The sequence below is a fragment of the Chlorocebus sabaeus genome, chromosome 2 (assembly GCF_047675955.1).
Source record: "Chlorocebus sabaeus isolate Y175 chromosome 2, mChlSab1.0.hap1, whole genome shotgun sequence".
NCBI lineage: Eukaryota > Metazoa > Chordata > Mammalia > Primates > Cercopithecidae > Chlorocebus > Chlorocebus sabaeus.
The window spans coordinates 33,874,769-33,893,827 of NC_132905.1; the positions used below are offsets into that span (position 1 = coordinate 33,874,769).

Sequence of the window (19,059 nt, forward strand, 5' to 3'; positions counted from 1 at the left end):
ATATCAAGTTTTTTTCTTTAAACAAGGTTTGAAGGAGGCACATCTCACACATGAGCATAAATATTCATCATCATGCTTTCCCAAAACTGTTCCTTTTTTGAGATGGAGTCTTGCTCCGATGCCCAGGCTGGAGTACAATGGCGCTATCTTGGCTCACTGCAATCTCTGCCTCCTGAGTTTAAACAATTCTCCTGCCTCAGCCTCCCAAGTAGCTGGGATTACAAGCACCCACCACCATGCCCAGCTAGTTTTTGTATTTTTAGTAGACACGGGGTTTCACCATGTTGGCCAGGCTGGTCTGAAACTCCTGACCTCAGGTGATCTGCCCACCTGGGCCTCCCAAAGTGCTGGTATTACAGGCGTGAGCCACTGTGCCCAGCCCAAAATTGTTCTTAATATTCTCATTTCTCCAAATGTTGGTCAAAACATTCTTCACACCAGCAGAGGTGGGAAGATGGCGTGTAAGAATATTCTTTCAGCAAAATGTAATTAATGCCAAAACGGATAAATAGTAGGTATAGTACAGTAAAATTTGAAACCAGTAACAAAAGAATGAACAAAACCCACAAAGCACTTAGAAGCTTAAAAAAAAAAGTGTTAAAAATCTCTCTCAGAGGGGAAATTGAAAATTTGCAATTAATTACTGATAGTTTAGGAAATGATGGCAAGAACAGCACCAGTCACACTTAGTAGCCAGAGGTGTTCTCAAGAAAATTCACAGCCTTTAAAGCAGATACAGCACATGAAGAATTTCAGTAGCTAAGAAAACAGGACAAAAAAATGAACCTAGTAAAAGCAGGGGGAATGAATTAATAAAGATACAGAAAATGTGAAACAGGTAGAAGTGGTAAATCTGAAAGCTGGTCTCTTGAGGGGAAAAAAAACCCAACGTAGACAAACTTCTGGCAAAGCTAAGCAGGATAAGAGGATGCCTGTGTACGTAGATCTGCCACAGATCCCGTCAGAGGGAGCTAAACTGTTACCTCCCCCCAAATTAAAACAAAAAGTAAGAAAATAGTGGTTTTCAGAAAAACCTAAGTAACCAAAATTGACTCCTCCTCACTGTAAGTATGGGGGTGCCTCCAAACTTGATCCTGGCCCCTTCTCTCCATGCACTTCCCCCGAGGAGATCGCATTTCTTTGAAGGTGAATATTTCCGCGGAAACCTGTAGTTCAGACCTGTGAACTCCAGATTTACAGAGCCAGCCCCCAGCTTGTCCTCTCCACTTGCTGTTACACAAGACATCTTCAACTGTAAATGAAAAAAGCCCCAGACTTTTGACTCCTTTCCAACCCCCGAAACCAGTTTCTTCTGCCTTCCTCCTTTCGGTAAATGGCACAACCGTGCTCTCAGTTGCTTCAGCCAGAAATGTCTATCTGCTCTTGAGTCTTCGTTTCCCTTCATCCCTCACACAGCCTGTCCTGCCCTTCCTCCTCCAGAACAAGTTCTAAACCTGCTCTCTTTTCCAGGCCTTCACTGCCGCCACCTTCTGCGAGCCTCGCCCTTGGCCGTTGATTCCTCACTGTCCCCAACTTCTCCCTCATGTCTCCCAGGGTTCCTCCTCTGTCCCCTCCTTTTGAAACATCAGTTAGACGCAAGCTAGAATTCTGGAAGCTTTGGGGTCTTCTTACTGTTCTAATGTGTGGAGCCTCACGTGCTGCCCTTGGTGGGTGTGTTTGCATCTCTTGGCCTGGATACCTGGAGCCCCTTTGCTCTGGGCACCCAGGCATGCAGAGGTGGGACGTGATCTTGAATTATTTAGATGCCTTCCTCCACTCCACCCTTACTTGTCTCTTTCTGTAACCTCTTCTTGAAGCCTCCTGGACTCTTCCTCTTTCTTCTCCTGTTTTCTATCTCTTTGTCTTTTTTCTCTATTCGCGAGAATTATCTTTTGCTTTATCTCTTATTCCTTCTGCCAAGACTGTCATTTACGCTCTGGTGTTTTTTCAGTTTCTAAGAGCTCTTCTGTGTCCTTGGGCTGTCAGCTCTGTGAGGGCAGGGCCTATGTGCTGGGCGGGTCACCTCAGCACCCCCAGCACCTGCCCCTCGCATGGCTGAGCTGGCGCTCAGTGAGCAGATTGTGAGCTAATGAAGGAAGGCTCAGGAAGCCCGGTAAAGCCATGACCACAAGAGCAACCAAGATAGTTGTTGAAGGATTCTGATTCCTAAAAGAAGCCCTGGGTCCAGATGGTTAGACAACGAGTTCTTTCAGTCTTCAAGGAGGAGAGAATATATGCACGGTTTAAACTGTTCCAGAGCTCTGTGAAAGGAGGGAAACTCCCCAGCCAATCTTAGCAGCAAATTCTGACTGAACTAATACAAAAGGAGAGCCATGGACCATCGTTTTCTTTCCTGGGGTTGTGTTAAAAACAAACAGATCCTGAGCTGATGGATGTATTGCGGCATATTCTAAGCACCGAGCCCTGAGTTCAAATGTCTTCAGGTAGCATGCTCAAGTTCCGCATCATTCTCTACTGTAAGGCTCCTTCCAATCTTTAAAAATGCAAATGTGCAAAAGACTCTATTCACCTTCAGAAAAGGGCCTTAGTATCCAGCCCTGTCCACCCTTAATTTGTTTTTTAAATGCCACACATCTATAAGCATATCTTGGTAGATTATTCCTTAGAGCATGTTTGGGAAGATGCTGCTACAGATAACACAATGAAAGAACAAGGCATAATATGTCATTTCAAGAATTCACGGATGGTCATATATTAAAGTGTGTTGAAATCTATCGTGGCTGCATGGTAGGTTTTATTTTATTTTTTTAAATTTTGAGACAGGGTCTCACTTCATCACCCAGGCTGGAGTGCAGTGGCACGATCTCAGCTCACTGCAGCTTCTGACTCCTGAGTTCAGGCGATTCTTATTCGTCAGCCTCCCAAGAGTACCTGGGACTACAGGGTAGATTTTATTAATAAGCTCTTATTGATAAAAACTATGGTAATAGTCCCCTCCCCTAAATTTTATTTGTAAAATTCAACCTACGTCCTTGCTGCAAACTTAGCAATGTGAGAACAGAAGGAATTTTTTTTTTTTTTTGAGACAGCGTTTCACTCTTGTTGCCCAGGCTGGAGTGCAATAGGGCAATCTCAGCTTACCGCAACCTACACCTCCCGGGTTCCAGCAATGCTCCTGCCTCAGCCTCCCAAGTTGCTGGGATTACAGACATCTGCCACCACTCCTAGCTAATTTTTTGTATTTTTAGTAGAGATGGGGTTTCACCATGTTGGCCAGGCTGGTCTCAAACTCCTGACCTCAGGTGATTCACCCACCTCAGCCTCCCAAAGTGCTGGGATTACAGGTGTGAGCCACCACACCCGGCTGTATAGAAGGATCTTTATGCATAAGATAAAAATGCCTCATACTTGAATGATGAAATATTCAAATCAGGAAATTAAATAAGCTTATTTATTATCACTGGTATCATTTAAAGTTATTCTAGATGTGCTAGTCAATGTATAAAACAAGAAAGTAAAATAATGTGGATCCATACCAAAAAGATCAGAGAGGAGAGGGGATGGTGACTTGCCTGTAGAGGAATTAAATACATTCCACAGCTTCATAAATAATATGGTGGTCCTGGGACAGGGATAGACATCGGTAGAGCAGAGTAAGAACAGAATCAAAGAAAAATAAGTATTTAGTATAGATGACAGTCATATTTGAAACCAGTAGGGAATGGACAAATTGTGTAGGAAAAACTAACTATTTTTGGGGAAAAGTTAGACTCCTAATTTATATCAAATTATATTTCAGTTGAACTAAAGACTTAAATATATAAAATAACCATAAAAGTGCTAGAAGAAAACCTAAATAAGTATTTAATCCTAAGGGAGGGAAGATCTTTCTTAAAGCAGATATTGAAGAGAGAGAGAAAGAAAGATTTTACTACTGACACATTTAAAACTTCAAAAAGCACTGAATTAAAAACAAATATGGTATGGTGGCTCACACCTGTAATCCCAGCACTTTGGGAGGCTGAGGTGGGCAGATCACTTGAGCTCAGGAGTTCTCAACCAGCCTGGCCAACATGGTGAAACTCTGTCTCTACTAAAAATACAAAATGAGCCAGGTGTAGTGGCAGGCGCCTGTAATCTCAGCTACTCCGGAAGCTGAGGCACATGAATCACTTGAATCCAGGAGGTGGAGGTTGCAGTGAGCTGAGATTGCACTTGAACCCAGGAGGTGAGGGTTGCAGTGAGCTGAGATTGCGCCACTGCACTCCAGCCTGGGCGACAGAATGAGACTCTGTCTCAAAAAAAAGCTGGGAAAATACTCATAAAAATGTCACAAGAAAGGCTAACATCCCTAACTTGTAAAGAGTTCTACTGGTTAAAAGTGAGAGAGGCTGGGTGCAGTGGCTCCAGCGTGTAATCCCAGCACTTTGGGAGGCCGAGACGGGCGGATCACGAGGTCAGGAGATTGAGACCATCCTGGCTAACACGGTGAAACCCCATCTCAACTAAAAAAAAAAAACAAAAAACTAGCCGGGGGACGTGGCGGGCGCCTGTAGACCCAGCTACTCAGGAGGCTGAGGCAGGAGAATGGCATGAACCCGGGAGGCAGAGCGTGCAGTGAGCTGAGATCCGGCCACTGCACTCCAGCCTGGGCGACAGAGCGAGACTCTGTCTCAAAAAAAAAAAAAATAAAAAAGTGAGAGAATCCCAGTGGAGTAATGGATGAGGAGTGTGATAGGAGTAGCCATTTAGCACAAAAGGAACTATACCTAGCTCATTAATGTGTGAAAAAGGTTTATGCTCCCAATTTATTAAAATGTGTATTACCTACATGATTCTGTTGGAATTGAGAGTGAATGAGTGGTACAAACTAAGTCACTCCAATACAGATGGGGTTTAGAGACAGAGTCTCAGGGGAGGTTAGTGCGGCCGGTCAGTGACTGCTCTTTCTGGCACAGTGCGTATGTCCTTGGTAGGACCTGCATTTTAAAACTGTTTTTTAAAATTGACTTTTCTTATGGAAAATTTCAAACCTATCCAGAAGTGAAGACAATAGTTTAATGAACCGCCATGTGTCAATCCCAGGCACTCCAAAACAGTATACTTTTATCTATAGCCCACTGTTTTTCATCCCCCTCCAATTCAGTTACATTCTAGGTATTTGAAATTTAACAGTGGTTGAGCATAGAAGTCTAAAGTAAAATAGTCACCTCCTACTCTATGTCTCAAAAAAATCTCATGATTGTTAACTAGCAAAAAAGTTTGTTTTTATCCTTACATATTTTTATGTTTTTATGCAAATAAGCACAAATTAGCATATATACAGCTTCAACATAATTTTATTTGCTTTTACCCCAGTAATTTGTTGGGTTTACTTCTCCTAGACAGCATGTTTACACCGATCTCTTTCTTTCTAAATCTGCACAGTGTTTAATATAGTCTATAATTTATTCAACCATTTCTCAATTGATGCTCATGCATGTAGCTTAAATTTTTGTTGCTACAAAAAAAATTGTTGAAATATATACCTCAATGTGTAAAGACTGAGTATTAGAAGCAATGATGATACAGTTTTTCAATTAAAGCTGTTTATGTTGCTTCTGATGTCATACAATATGGGAATTGTTAAACAAGCTGTGGTATGTCCATAAAACAATACTAAAGCAGTCACTAAGGTGCTAATGCAAATCTCTGTCTGATGAGGTGGAAAAGCAAATAGTCGTGAGGCAGGTCAGGAAGCTGCATAAAACTTGATGCCAGTTTGGCTCAGATACTAACCTGTTCATATCTGGGGACAAGGAAGATGACAATGTGTCTTCCTCCAGCACCCAGCAAATATCCAGGGAATGAAGGCCGTTCAGAACAGATAGACCACAATATTATGTGGTTTTATCACTCAAGGGGGATTATGGATGATCTTCAGGGTTTTGTTTTTTTCTTTCTGCTTACCTGTCTTTTAAATTTTTTCTACAATGTGGTGTGCATTACTTGCATAACATTTTAAAGTAAAAGTTAGCAAAGGTAAACATGAGGTGAAAAGCACCCAGTGGAGTAGACAGCAGCCCATCCTGAGAGCTGAGGCTGAAACGCTTCATCCCTTTGCTCAGTTAAGATGTGTGGACATGGGCAGGTCTGCATCTCTAAGCCGCTGCCTCTGTCACAGGGTGCCCGCCCCCAGGTGTATTTGAGACTAAAAATAAACTCGAAGTAGACAGGTTTTAGAGCCGAAAGAAATAGTCATGTTCATCCGCTGCCTAATCTGCTTTCTAAATTTGAGTTGCTGATTTGGGCCTGAGATCTGAGTGTCCCTCCTCAAATTCTGTGTGGTCTCAGTCCCCTCTTAAATGTGCAGGTGTGTTGCCTGAAATAATGATGACGAAAATAGCAGTCTTGGGGCATCTTCGGATCTCCTAATATTCACTCTGAAACAAATAGGTAGCATTTTTTTTCCTAACATGAAAATTATATGTAGGTCTAAGTTTAAAATATTCCAGTTTTAGTATCCCTTGTTACCATATTCTTTTGTGTTAAACTTCACTATCCCGGAGGAATTGAAATCACGTGGGCACTGTGTGCGTTTTCAACCTTGAACTGGTACTGGTGGAGACCCCCGATGGATCACCAGTTCACTGAAGTGCCTGAGTAGGCGGGGAGACCCGTGGAGCAACACACGCCTGTTCTCCAGCCGGGATGCCATCCACACCTCATTAGGAATGTGACCGTGGAGTCACACTTGACCGGCTGTCGATGGAGCTAATGATGCCATCTCAGCAGTTGGAACTGTGCCCAGGAACAATTAAGCTTAGCTTTGACTGAGAACCTACTCTTCCTGCCAGCTCTACCTCAGGTCTTAAGTGAAGGAGCGAGACCACATGGAGGCTTAGACGCATTGTTGGGCACCAGTTTTGTTTTGGTGATGAGTAAATCCACCTGGGAAATGGGAAGTGGCCCCACACCTGCCAGCTCCACGGGACACCAGACCGATGTCACAGACTGGTGTGTCAGGAAGTGCCGTGGTCCTGCTGTGGAGGAGTCGGCGCCTGTCGCTGCCTCCCGTAGCACTTAGTGCAGTTCAGTCAGGACCGTGAGGCTCAAGGAGAGGGACTTCTCGCAGCCCAGCGTCCCTGCCCTGTGACCAGGGTGCCAAAAGGAAAGAGTTCAGTTCAAGCCACAGAGCTAGATTCCTGGCCCTGCAGTGCTGCAACCCTAGCCGTGTGATCTTGACCTCTGGCTTTGTCTCTGTGAAAAGGAGATGATCATAGAAGCCACCCCATAAGGTTGAGATGATGCACGGAAAGACATTAGTGTAGTGTCTGGCACACAAAAGCCTCTCAGGAATGTTATTAATACTGAATTCTACTGTATCTAGTTTTCTTAAACAGTGAAGCTTCACTTTTTGCTCTTTTAAAAGTAATTTATGCGTGCTGTAAGTAAATTGGAAAATACAGAAAAGTGGGAAAACTAGTTGCAAATCATGTAACTACTCAAAGCAAATCCCTGGGAGAATTTTGGATCATGTCCTTCTTACCTGTTTGTGTGTACATGCAGTAGTTTCTTGGTTTGCTTTGTAGTTAATTCGTAGTTCAAATCTTACAGTTTATGTTGTATCTGGCATTCTTTCCCTTTCCATAGTGTAAGCTTTTCCCATCAATGTATACATTCTTTGGGTTCTCTTATCTAGTTAGGAAAAGCTGTCCTAAGGCATTTACCTCAGAATTTCATTTCAGTATCAAGAAATGCTAGGCAGGTTAGTTGTAACATCTTCCCCCAAAGTAGTGTTTCAAAAAGATGTACATTCCAATAGATGTACTGTTTCTCAAATAGTAGTTCAGAGGACTAGCAGCTTTCTAGGTAAATGAATTGAACACTATGTCAATTTTGCCATAGAAGGGTCTAGTGTTATTTTACAACAGAGACATAACAGCCTTTGACCTACTTTGTTTTCTTTCTCTCCTCAGGACAATATTCCTAGTGTTACTGTTTTCTCAATATGCCAGAAATGTTAAATTTCCTCTCCCGATTTATAAATCTAAGAAAGGATGGACTGCGTACAAGTTACAGCTGTTCAAAATGTTTCCCGTGAGTAGCTGGCTTCTTCCCCCACTGATATTTTTGCCTTTGGATAATACGTAAGATGATTAAGGGAAGGGAGGGTTTTAAGCAGGCCCCCCTTGGGGGATCATGTCTGTGCAGTGATATCAGGGTACTAATGACCACTCAAATCATCATAGACTTAAAGGTTCTGATTGTGAAATGGGAGCATATCTTTTAGCAGTGCCACAGGAAGGGGACACTGTCGTTGGGACTGAGATTTGACTCCACGTGGCCTCTGTGGGCACGATGTTCATTCTTGTTTTACTAGCCAGACTTTGGAAGGGGTAAGATAAATTCACCTGAATGAAACTGCTCTCTCAATGAGATTCCATTCAAGGAAGAATACGTATGCAGAGTGCTGACTGTGGTGGGCTCTGGGGTGTGATGTTCAGACCGCGGGAAGGGGTGTTTTTTGCCAACACCTGTGAGCCCTGCTGGCCTGACAGAGCTTCCCCTTGACCACTCCAGATCATCCTGGCCATCCTGGTATCCTGGCTGCTCTGCTTCATCTTCACGGTGACAGACGTCTTCCCTCCCGACAGCACAAAGTATGGCTTCTACGCTCGCACGGATGCCAGGCAGGGTGTGCTGCTGGTAGCCCCGTGGTTTAAGGTTCCATACCCATGTAAGTATTCTGATGGCCAGAGGGGTCAGGAGCCCAGGAGGGCCCAACCGAGAGGGGTTGGAAGTTGGCAGAACAGCCTTCTTTGTCCCAGAATGTGTCCTGAGGGTCTTGCCATTCTGGTCAGGAGAGGATTAGACAGCAAGTAAGGGAGGCCCTGTCCCCAGAGAGCAGAAGCCAACACACAGAGACTGACTGGCTCCCTTCTCAGATTAGCTAGCTGTCTCTTTTGGATCTGCTAGGATGAAATCCGGGACAAGGTGTCTCTTGCCAGGTTGAGGCTCTGGTAGCCAGGATTTGAGGGCAGCTGTTTAGATAGGCAAGTATAGAGCTGCTTGGTCCCAGAGCTGCCAAAGTGGAAAGACGTGAGTGGGAACAGCCTGGGGATTAGCAAGCAACCTGCTCAAGCATGATGGAATTTATATAATCTCTTAATGGGCAGCCATAATCTTTTAAATTTGGCCACAGCTGTAGAGGTAAGTTGATAGTCACTAGTGGCCAAAAGCTGCATCTTAATTTGAGTGTTGTGTAACTCTTGGGGGTGTGAATGCATTCCCTAGCTGGGGTGTCACCTGGACTGGTAGCTAGCCCTGGCTAGGTGATCCCAGTGGTTGTTACCCACTTGGTTCCATTGTGAAGACTCTAGTCCCAGCGTTTGGGTTTTTATTAGAATTGGGGCCTGAGCTTAGTCAGGTTCAGCCCACTTCTTTCCCTGTTTAACCATCTTACTTTCATTTTTTATAATGACAAGGAGAAAAAGAGAGAAGCCAAGAATTTTAAGGTTGGGGTAAAGATGACTGCTCTGAGCATGTTGAATGATGAGTGTTGGCTGTTCTTTTTGTTCTTAATACACTTAGGAAAGCTTTAAAAAGTTTCGTCTTTCAGACGGGACACGGTGGCTCACCACCGTGTAACACCAGCACTTTGGGAGGCCAAGGCGGGAGGATCACCTGAGGTCAGGAGTTCAAGACCAGCCTGGCCAACATGGTGAAACCCCATCTCTACAAAAATACAAAAATCAGCCAGGCATGATGGCGGGTGCCCGTAATTCTAGCTACTTGGGAGGCTGAGGCGGGAGAATCGCTTGAATCTGGGAGGTGGAGGTTGTAGTGAGTCGAGATCGCACCACTGCACTTCAGCCTGGGAGACAGAGCAAGACTGTCTCAAAAAAAAAAATTTATCTTTCTAAAATAACTTTCTCATCAGATGGTATGGTCTAAGTATGCACTTATACAGACCTGTTCTTTCTCCAAGAAAGAATGTGCATGGTTCATAAACATACCTATAGTCTGAGATAAAATGAAATTATAATTAGTTGATGAGGCAGTCAGGGCAAGGAGTGGGGGGAGGCGGGGGTGGTGGGTGGGTAGAAGCACCCACAGCACTTACACAGTGGTCTTCTGCTTGTGTGGGCAACTCCCAAGGTGGGTGCCAGTGGGAGCACAAGCTGGGCTGTCCAGGAAAGGCAGCTGTACAGGTGCTGGGACCAAAGGGAGTTCACTAGGACCCAAGGGGCCCTGCACAGGAAGGCAAAACTTAGAGCATCTGAGGTTGTGCTGGCCATGAGCGAGCACGTAGGGCTCCTGGCCTGCCGAGGGCTGGTGCGGTACCAGAGCTCCACTAGCTAGAAAGCCACCCCCAGGGATATGGTCGTACTACTGTGTACATATGTAGTGCTCTCCAGTGCTTTGTCTCAATCCGGAGAGAGGCTTTCGAATACCTGAGCCGTACTTTTCAGTGTTTAGTACACTAGGTATAATCTGGACTCATCGTTAATGTAATATAGATACCTGGAGCGACATGTCAACAGTGCTGAGGTTGAGAAGCCCTGCTGTCAAGTAACAAACTAAATGGAAGTTTCTTGGTAAAAGGAAATATGAAATAACAGATTCAAGATAGAAGGCTGGAAGTCAACAGGGTCTTTAAGAAAAAAATATATATATAGATACAGATCCAAAGGAAAAAGGATCAAAATAAGAATCCCCCCTCAAAATCAAGACACTAAACTGAAACCAGAATGCTATAACAATAACATGATAACAGTATAAAAGATAATTTAGAAAAAGCAAAATATTGCTCGGTGACGAAGGCCTCTGAACAAGGAAAATCCATTCCAAATTAACCTGGAGCTGATATGTTGAGCAGGCCTCTTGCTGGTGGCATAGGGTGTGTCGAGCCTCGTCCATCAACCTGTGTACTTTGTACCCCTGACCAAGGGCCGCCTCTGCATCCCCTGGCTGCTCCCACAGAGTGAACCAGCTCGAGGCAGGAGCATTTCTGCCCTTAACCACACTCCAGGCTTATTCTGCACGTCTGACTTTGTATCCTTTCTCTTCCCAATCCAGTGGTTGCTCTAGGCTACCTACAACACAGGCCAAACCCCTGAGATGGCTTAGATGGCTTTTGGAACCCTTCCCGAACTTGCCTCCTGTCCCATGCTCTGCATGAGAGCTTTGCATCTACCAGAACACCTTCTTTCAAACCCCACCCCCCAGACCCTCCCCATCCCTGGAGGGGCACCTGCATTCCCACCTCCTCCTCAGATCCTTCCCTGGCCAGGGCCTCACTTTGCCTCTTCCTGACCTCCTCACTGGTGCTCCTTGTGACCCAGCTCGGCTTGCATCCACTTTTGAAGTTGAGCCGTGGCCCTCTCCCCGGATCTTTTGGAGTGTCGTGTGCCCCCAGCTACATTGTTGGCTCCTGCGTGAGAGACCATGTTTTAGCCATCGTTCTTTTTCCACTGTGCTTTCTCCTCAGTGGGTGTATTATAACTAATGCTTCAAGTAAAGAAGGGCTACTCCTTTATCAAAGGAATCTATTCATTCTCACACTGAAAGAGACCCATGCTGTTTTTATTAAATAAGATCTATGGCTTTCAAGTCCAAATAAATATACTTGTAAAGAAAAACATATCCAATGTGGGATTAAGTAAATGCCTCACTTTGCTTTCTGAAACTATTTAATTTGCCATAACTTGGTTTATGATTTCAAAATAAGGTTCTGGTATTATAGTAGAGAAGGACTATCCATATGTTATAGATGTTTTACTGTTGGGATTTAAATTTAGCTGGTGATTTCTCACTGCTTTTTCACTTGATGCCCTTCCCTGGGGAAGGCCACTGCTGCTTTGTACCCTGCTCTGTACAGCAGGGTTGTAAATCCCTCATGCAAATTTCCCAACACAGCAGGCCACTTTCAGTTGTTATTTAGTAGACGCCGAGTGTGACTTGGAAGCAGGAAAGAGAAGTTACAGCCTCTTCCAGCCCAGCGTTCTTCCTGTTTTTGTTTTTGTTTTTGTTTTTGTTTTTGAGATGGAGTCTTGCTCTGTCACCCAGGCTGGAGTGCAGTGGCGCAGTGGTGTTGGCTCACTGCAACCTCTGCCTCCTGGGTTCAAGTGATTCTCCTGCCTCAGCCTCCCTAATAGTTGGGATTACAGGCACGCGCCACCTCACCTGGCTAATTTTTGTATTTTTAGTAGAGATGGGGTTTTACCATGTTGGCCAGACTGGTCTCGAACTCCTGACCGCGTGATCTGCCTGCCTTGGCCTCCCAGAGTGCTGGGATTACAGGCATGAGCCACCGTGCCCGGTCACGATGTCTTCTTTTAATTAAAGACACAGTGTGGATCAGTCTTCGTTATGGCCCTCTTCATCTAACTTAGCAACTGTCCCAGGCCTCTGGTGCTTAAGATTTTAAAATGAACAGTTTCCACCAGCTCAATAATCTGAGTGGATCTTGTAGAGTCTTGCAGCATTCAGAAGGACTTTGGTTAACTGGTCCTGGTCACTTTGGCCTGCTTCTCTAGGAGCATTCATGGTTGTTTTCCTCCCACAGTTCAGTGGGGACTGCCCACCGTGTCTGCGGCTGGTGTCATCGGCATGCTCAGCGCGGTAGTCGCCAGCATCATCGAGTCTATTGGTGACTACTACGCCTGTGCACGGCTGTCCTGTGCCCCACCACCCCCCATCCACGCAATAAACAGGTATGTTCCTGAGAAGACGAGTTCCTGATTGGTCCCAGCACCTTGTTTCTTTGTTGTTAGGTTCAGATTACCTTGAAGACAAAACCAAGAGTTTCAGCACAGCCCAGCCAAGCAACAGGACTCTCATGACTGTTTGACACATCATTGCCCTTGTTCACTTTCATCTTCCTCGTCCATGACGTGGAACAGAATTCCTACCCTTCCTTAATTGCAGTGACATCAAATAACACACTCTCTGCGAAACCACTGTAAGACTTAAATTCAAAAACCACATGCCAAGCATCATACTTGTTCTTTGCTTTGTGTGTGTGTGTGTCATTTGGAGAGACAGATAGGTAAAATCAGTGTAGCTCTGTGTGTGTGTATATATGTGTGTGTGTGTATATATATATATACACACACACACCCACAGAGAGAGAGAGAGAGAGAGCGAGTGCTACTTTGATTTTCTGTTATCTTGCTTTTCCAATTTTTTTTTTTTTTTTTTTTTTTTTTTTTTTTTTTTTTTTTTTTTTACACAAACTGAAATTTTTCTTCCGAGCAAAACAAGCTCTTCACTGTTTACAGGTTTTTTTTGGTTTCTTTTTGTTTTTAATTTAAAAAAGACCCAGGGTCTCACTCTGTTGCCCAGGCTGCAGTGCAGTGGCTGTTCACAGGCACAGTCATAATGCACCACATGCTCGAACTCCTGGGCTCAAGCAATCCTCCCCCCTCAGCACCCTGAGTAGCTGACACTGCAGGTGTGTACCACCATACTTGGCTATACAGCGCTATTTCTACGTTGCAAAAATTACCTGTTTTTTTCCCCTGTGTTTCCCCACCCAATCTTGGCTGCCACAATCAGACAGACAGAAAGCAAAAGGATATCATTTTCTCTCCCCTGTAGTGGAAACCTTAGCAGCAGGCAGTAGTAACTGCTCCAAGTCTGTCAATTAGATACATTCCAACTGTCCCCAAGGGTAAGCACTGTGTAATCTATGCTTGGTTACAGTTTATATAAATAGGGACAGGGATAGCAGAAATGAATGAAATCTGTGGGATCTAGGGTTTATGAACTATGGGGTTTATGATCTCAAAACATTTGGTCTTTAGCTTTTGGAAGTTGTTAGATAATTGCCCCTGAGGAGTCTGCAGAGAAAAGAAAACAGCCCAAATCCTCTTCTGTTCTCCAGCCAGCTCTGCCACCCCAGAAGGGACTGTGTGTGATGAGATCAATGGACTGGGCCTTGGCTCCATTAGAGGGTTTTCAGTCCTAATGTCCACATCTTTCTCTAGTGGAGCTGCTGCATATGATTAAATACCTGTATATCAATATGTTTAAAAGTGTCAGTACTTGTGAAATTATAAAACATTTCCTTCCTGATGAGACTGGATTTTAACAGTAAAGGATCACGTCGATGTTTTATTTCCATAGACGGCCCATGTTATCTTGATGGCTTTATTTTCTGGCTAAAATCCTTTGCTTTCATTTGCAGTGATTTTAAAAACACTCGAATCTAACGTGTGATTTAGAGGGATACTTCTCAAAATTGAATGAGCTTTGGGGGTTCTATTAAAATGCAGATTCTGGCCAGGCGCGGTGGCTCGCGCTTGTAATCCCAACACTTTGGGAGGCTGAGGCAGGCGGATCACCCTGAGGTCAGGAATTCCAGACCAGCCTGGCCAACATGGTGAAACGCTGTCTCTACTAAAAATACAAAAATTAGCCAGGCGTGGTGGTGCAAACCTGTAATCCCAGCTACTTGGGAGGCAGGAGAATCTCTTGAACCCAGGAGGTGGAGATTGTAGTGAGCCGAGGTTGCGTCACTGCATTCCAGCCTAGGTGACAGAGATACTCTTAAAAAAAAAAAAAAATGGAGATTCTTTTCTGCTTCAGCAGGTCTAGGGTGGGGCCTGAGATTGTATTTTTAATCCCCCTCCCAGGAGATGTGGAAGCTGCAAGCTCTGGACCACATTTTTGGATTGCAGATGTGTAGAGGCTATTTCAGAATGAATGCATTATCCCATTGAATGAATGTTTTTCTTTCCTCCATTTCTTTACACTTTAGGGGAATTTTCGTGGAGGGCCTCTCCTGTGTTCTTGATGGCATATTTGGTACTGGGAATGGCTCTACTTCATCCAGTCCCAACATTGGAGTTTTGGGAATTACAAAGGTACACAGATTTTTCTTATTAAATGATTGGGCTTCTAAACATTCATCCATTTCGTTGATCGGTCTGGCCACTGCAAGTTCCAAATGAGTGGACCTCTGATTCTAAAAAATTATTTCTCTCCATCTCCTTTTTTTTTTTTTAAGTGTTTATAATGCCTGTTTGGAAGTCTCTCGTCTCTTGCTGGTCCAGGTAGGGAGGCACTCCATGCTGTCACTCCATCATGCAGTGTAGATATTTATAAAGCACCGACTCTGCTAGGCCACTGTTCGAGGCACTTGGGATACATCAGTGAATTAAAAAGTGGAGTTTACATTCTAGCAAGGGAAGACAGACAACCAACAGTCAGCATACTAAGTCCATAAATGATGCAGTATGTCAGCCAGTGACAAGCACTGGGGGAAACATGGGACAGGAAGCTTGGGGAGAGGGGGATTAGGTGTTAAATAGGGTGATCAGGTGACCTGAACACAGACCTGAAGGGTGGAGGGAGGGAGCCTGCAGATAACCTGGGGAAGAGCCTTCCAGGCAGGCGTGTGGCCAGGGCAGAGCCCTATCCTGGGAGTAGAAGGTCAGCAAGGAGGCCAGTGCGGGTCAGGGAGTCAGAGCAGGTGGGGTCTGCCAGGTAACTGAGGACCAGGTTACACAGGCAGGCAGGTAGGGTAGGCAGTCACAGACTGCCTAAGTGGAAGGGGGTGCTGCAGGAAGCAGCTTGGTCTGATTTTGTTTTGTTTTTTTTAAGGATGGCTTTGACTGCAGTGATGAGAATAGACCATGGGGGGCTGGGCAAAAGGAGAAATGGGATCTCAACTGGGAGATGTCACTAGTTTTAAATTAAGAGATGACCCACCATTGGCCATTGTACGTTGTGAAACTAAGACCATGAAAATTGGTTCACTGTCCTCGATGGCCTCCGTCTCGCAGGTCTCCCTCACCGAGGACTTGGGGTGAGCCCAGAAACCTTCTAGAACTGGTTGACCTCTGTCAAACTGGGAGGAGGGAGTGGATTTCGAAAGAACTCTCCCTTGCCATGTAAGATTCTATAATCAGGTAAAGAGAATCAGATACTAAGTTTGATTAATCTTGATTGCAAATCCAGGTGACAGGGAGCCGCCGGGCATGCACGCACATGCCTGGTTTGTTTGTTGGTTTCCCCAAGTTGGCAGGACCCTGCCAGAGCTCAGCCTCAGGTGTGCCAATGGCCCCATCTGCCTGTTGCTCCTGGTATGGGGGATGCGAGGAAAGGCTGTCTGAGGCGCACTTCCTCCAGCGTCATCCTGGGAGTCCTATTGCTGCCCATGGTGAGAAGCCAGTGCTGAGCACAGGGAGATGAGGGAATGATCTCATGGGCACAGAATGGGGCCTAAGCCATGCCACTCTTTAGCCAGTTTGCTGCCGTGAGCTTGCAGGCGTATAACTAATCCCAAATAAGATAGCCAACCCTCTGTATCTGTGGGTTCTACCAACTTCAAGTCAAAAATATTGCTTCTGAACTAATATTGTTTGTTTCTGTACTGTTCTGCATGAGCATGTACAGACTTTTTGTTGTCATTATTCTCTGAACAATGCAGTCTGACAACGATTTACAGAACAATTACATTGTATTAAGGATTGTAAGTAATGTCGAGATGATTTAAAGTATATGGGAGGATGTTGGCTGGGTGCAGTGGCTCACACCTGTAATCCCAGCACTTTGGGAGACCGAGGTGGGCAGATCACCTGAGGTCAGGAGTTCGAGACCAGCCTGGCCAACATATAGAACCCCTGTCTCCACTAAAAACACAAAAATTAGCCCAGGCATGGTGCCTGGTGCCTGTAATCCCAGCCACTTGGGAAGCTGAGGCAGGAGAATCACTTGAACCCAGGAGGCAGAGGTTGCAGTGAGCCGAGATTGTGCCATTGCACTCCACCCTGGGTGACAGAGTAAAACTCTGACTCAAAAAAATACAGAAAAAATAAAATATATGGGAGGATGTATGTAGACTACATGCAAATACTACACCATTTTACATCAAGGAGTTGAGCATCTGTGGTTGTAGGTATCTGAGGCGGGGAGAGTGGCGGTCCTGGAACTAATTCAAGGATCCCTAGGGACAACTGTGGGAGTAAAATTGTTGTAGATGAAGGCACTCTTAGGGGAAGATGGTTTAACAAGCCTCCTCTTTCTGCACCCCTTTAAAACACATCATCATATAATGTGACCACCAAGGTAGTTTGGGAAATCGTTCTTTTTATTAAAATTTGAAGGATGCTAGCTTACTCTGACAAGTTACCTTGCCAACACTTTTTAATGAGCTGATGTATCCCAAGTGCCTAGAACAGTAGCCTGGCAGAGTGGGTGCTTCATAAATATCTATATTGCATGAAGGAATGATGGTACCTGAGGGCCTTCCTACCTGGACCAGCAAAGTCCATCATTATCATTAATTTTTATTATCGCTATTTAGCCCTTAGTTTATTTCTAGGAACAGAGCAAGTAGTATCTTGCTGACTGTCATCTCTTTGGTGGTGTCCGGAGGAAGGTCATTTCTCCTTGCTGCATTTTGCACCACTGTTGAAGACCAGAAACCCAGGATCTCTTTTTCCAAGGTCCTAGAGGCAGAGCCACAGTTCGGGAGGGAGGTGCCAAGGAGATTCCAGGGAATGGACCCTGTGAGAAGGTCCTAGGGAAGCACCGGGAGGGCTAGGATTTTAGGGCTCTGTCTCTGGTAGTTAGAATAAAACATAATAGGTACTTGGTCAGTATTCACTAAACAGAAGAATGGCTTAGTTGCTGCATATATTTTTGACAGCATCAAAGGCAGATCAGTCTTCCAGATGTCACTTTCATGTCAGATTTAGTTTCAGCTATCCCTGGGGCCAGTTTGGCCCCTCATACCTAACAGGCCTGCCTGGCCCTGCCGGGAGTCTTTGCATAGGCTCTTTCCTCTGCCTGGATGCTCTTCCACTAGCGAACTCTTACTCACCCCTCAGGACCATCTCCAACAACCCTCCCCTACTCTTCAGATGTTCTCTTCCCTGCTGCTGGGCTCCCCCAACAGCAGGAACAGCACAGCAGTGAGATTATTTGATCAAGCTTGTGACTTACTCATCTTTGCATTCACCTGCCCCAGTCTAACAAGTCACAAGCTTGATCAAATAATTACATAGTTCCTCAAGAATGTTTGCTGAAGATGGGGCCGTTAGTAAATGAAAGCCTTCCTTATTACATAGTAACAGGCAAGCACGAGTCACTTTTGCTTGATTTGTCAGTTTGAGTGATCTTTTCCATTGCTTCCCTGCCTTCTGTGGTGTGGGGAGGCACACGCTAGGGATAATGGGACAGTGACTGAGTCCAGCTGGGCGGCTGTCTCTCATGTGCACAGCCTCAGATCAGGCTCTGATCGGCTTCACCGGCTGACCCTGGTCCTTTGAGAGTTCTGTGCAGTGGTCACCATGTCACACACAGCTGCACCAGCCACGTGTGCCTGGTGGGCACTTTAGATGTGGCCAGTGTGCGTGAGGAATTGCATTTAAAATTTCATCTTATTTTATTTAATTAAAATATAAGCAACCCCCTTCTCCTCACTGGGGTCATACATAAATCCTTGTGGATACTCCCCCAAATTCTCTAGAACCTGCTTTACCCAGTTTTACATTCTCAGGGTGTTTTCCTGGAAGAGGCAGCACAGAGTAGGGGCCCACAGTGCAGGATTCTTGAGCCCGATGCCAGCGCCACCTCCCACTGTCCAGGTGACAGCAGGCTAGACAGAAGCTGCTGGGAGGCAGAGATCAGGAGTAGCAGATATGCCCTACGTGGTGCTGTGGGAGCCTGTAATGGGAGAATAGTCCTGGAGTCAGGATGCTTTTCAGAGGAGAATTTGGGTGATGTTTAAAAGGATGCGTCTGGGATCTGGCTAGGAGGGGGCCACAGGGAAGGGTGTCCAGGTAGACAGGCCAAGGCCTGCCTGGCTTGCTTGGAAAGAGCCTCAGAAGTGGGCTTTATTTCATGAGTACCAGAGGATGCAAACAGGGGACCAACCTCCCCAATTCCATGTGTTAGAAAGGTCACCCCGTGGCAGCATGGGTACAGGAAAGGCCAGAGGCAGCAGGCCCATGTGGGCGGCTCTCAGGTGGCTCATTGCGTGCCAGCTACCATTTAGGCAGTTTTATGCAGGTCCTGTTTAATCCTCAAAACAAAACTACGAGGCTTGTGCATGACTGAGATGAAGATCCTGAGACTCTAGAGGATATGGGTCTGCCCGACCAT

The 19,059-nt window shown here is 45.3% G+C and overlaps 1 protein-coding gene across 8 annotated transcripts in view; it reads left to right on the forward strand.

Moving 5' to 3' along the window:
• SLC23A2 (solute carrier family 23 member 2) overlaps positions 1-19,059 on the forward strand; it is a 147,993-nt gene that overhangs the window by 117,636 nt on the left and 11,298 nt on the right. For all 8 annotated transcript variants that reach the window (XM_008018966.3, XM_037990682.2, XM_037990684.2 and 5 more), the window contains 4 exons: positions 7,920-8,040; positions 8,524-8,680; positions 12,512-12,659; positions 14,708-14,813. In XM_008018966.3, coding sequence (XP_008017157.1) covers positions 7,920-8,040; positions 8,524-8,680; positions 12,512-12,659; positions 14,708-14,813 — 532 coding nt within the window. The remainder of the gene's footprint in view (positions 1-7,919; positions 8,041-8,523; positions 8,681-12,511; positions 12,660-14,707; positions 14,814-19,059) is intronic.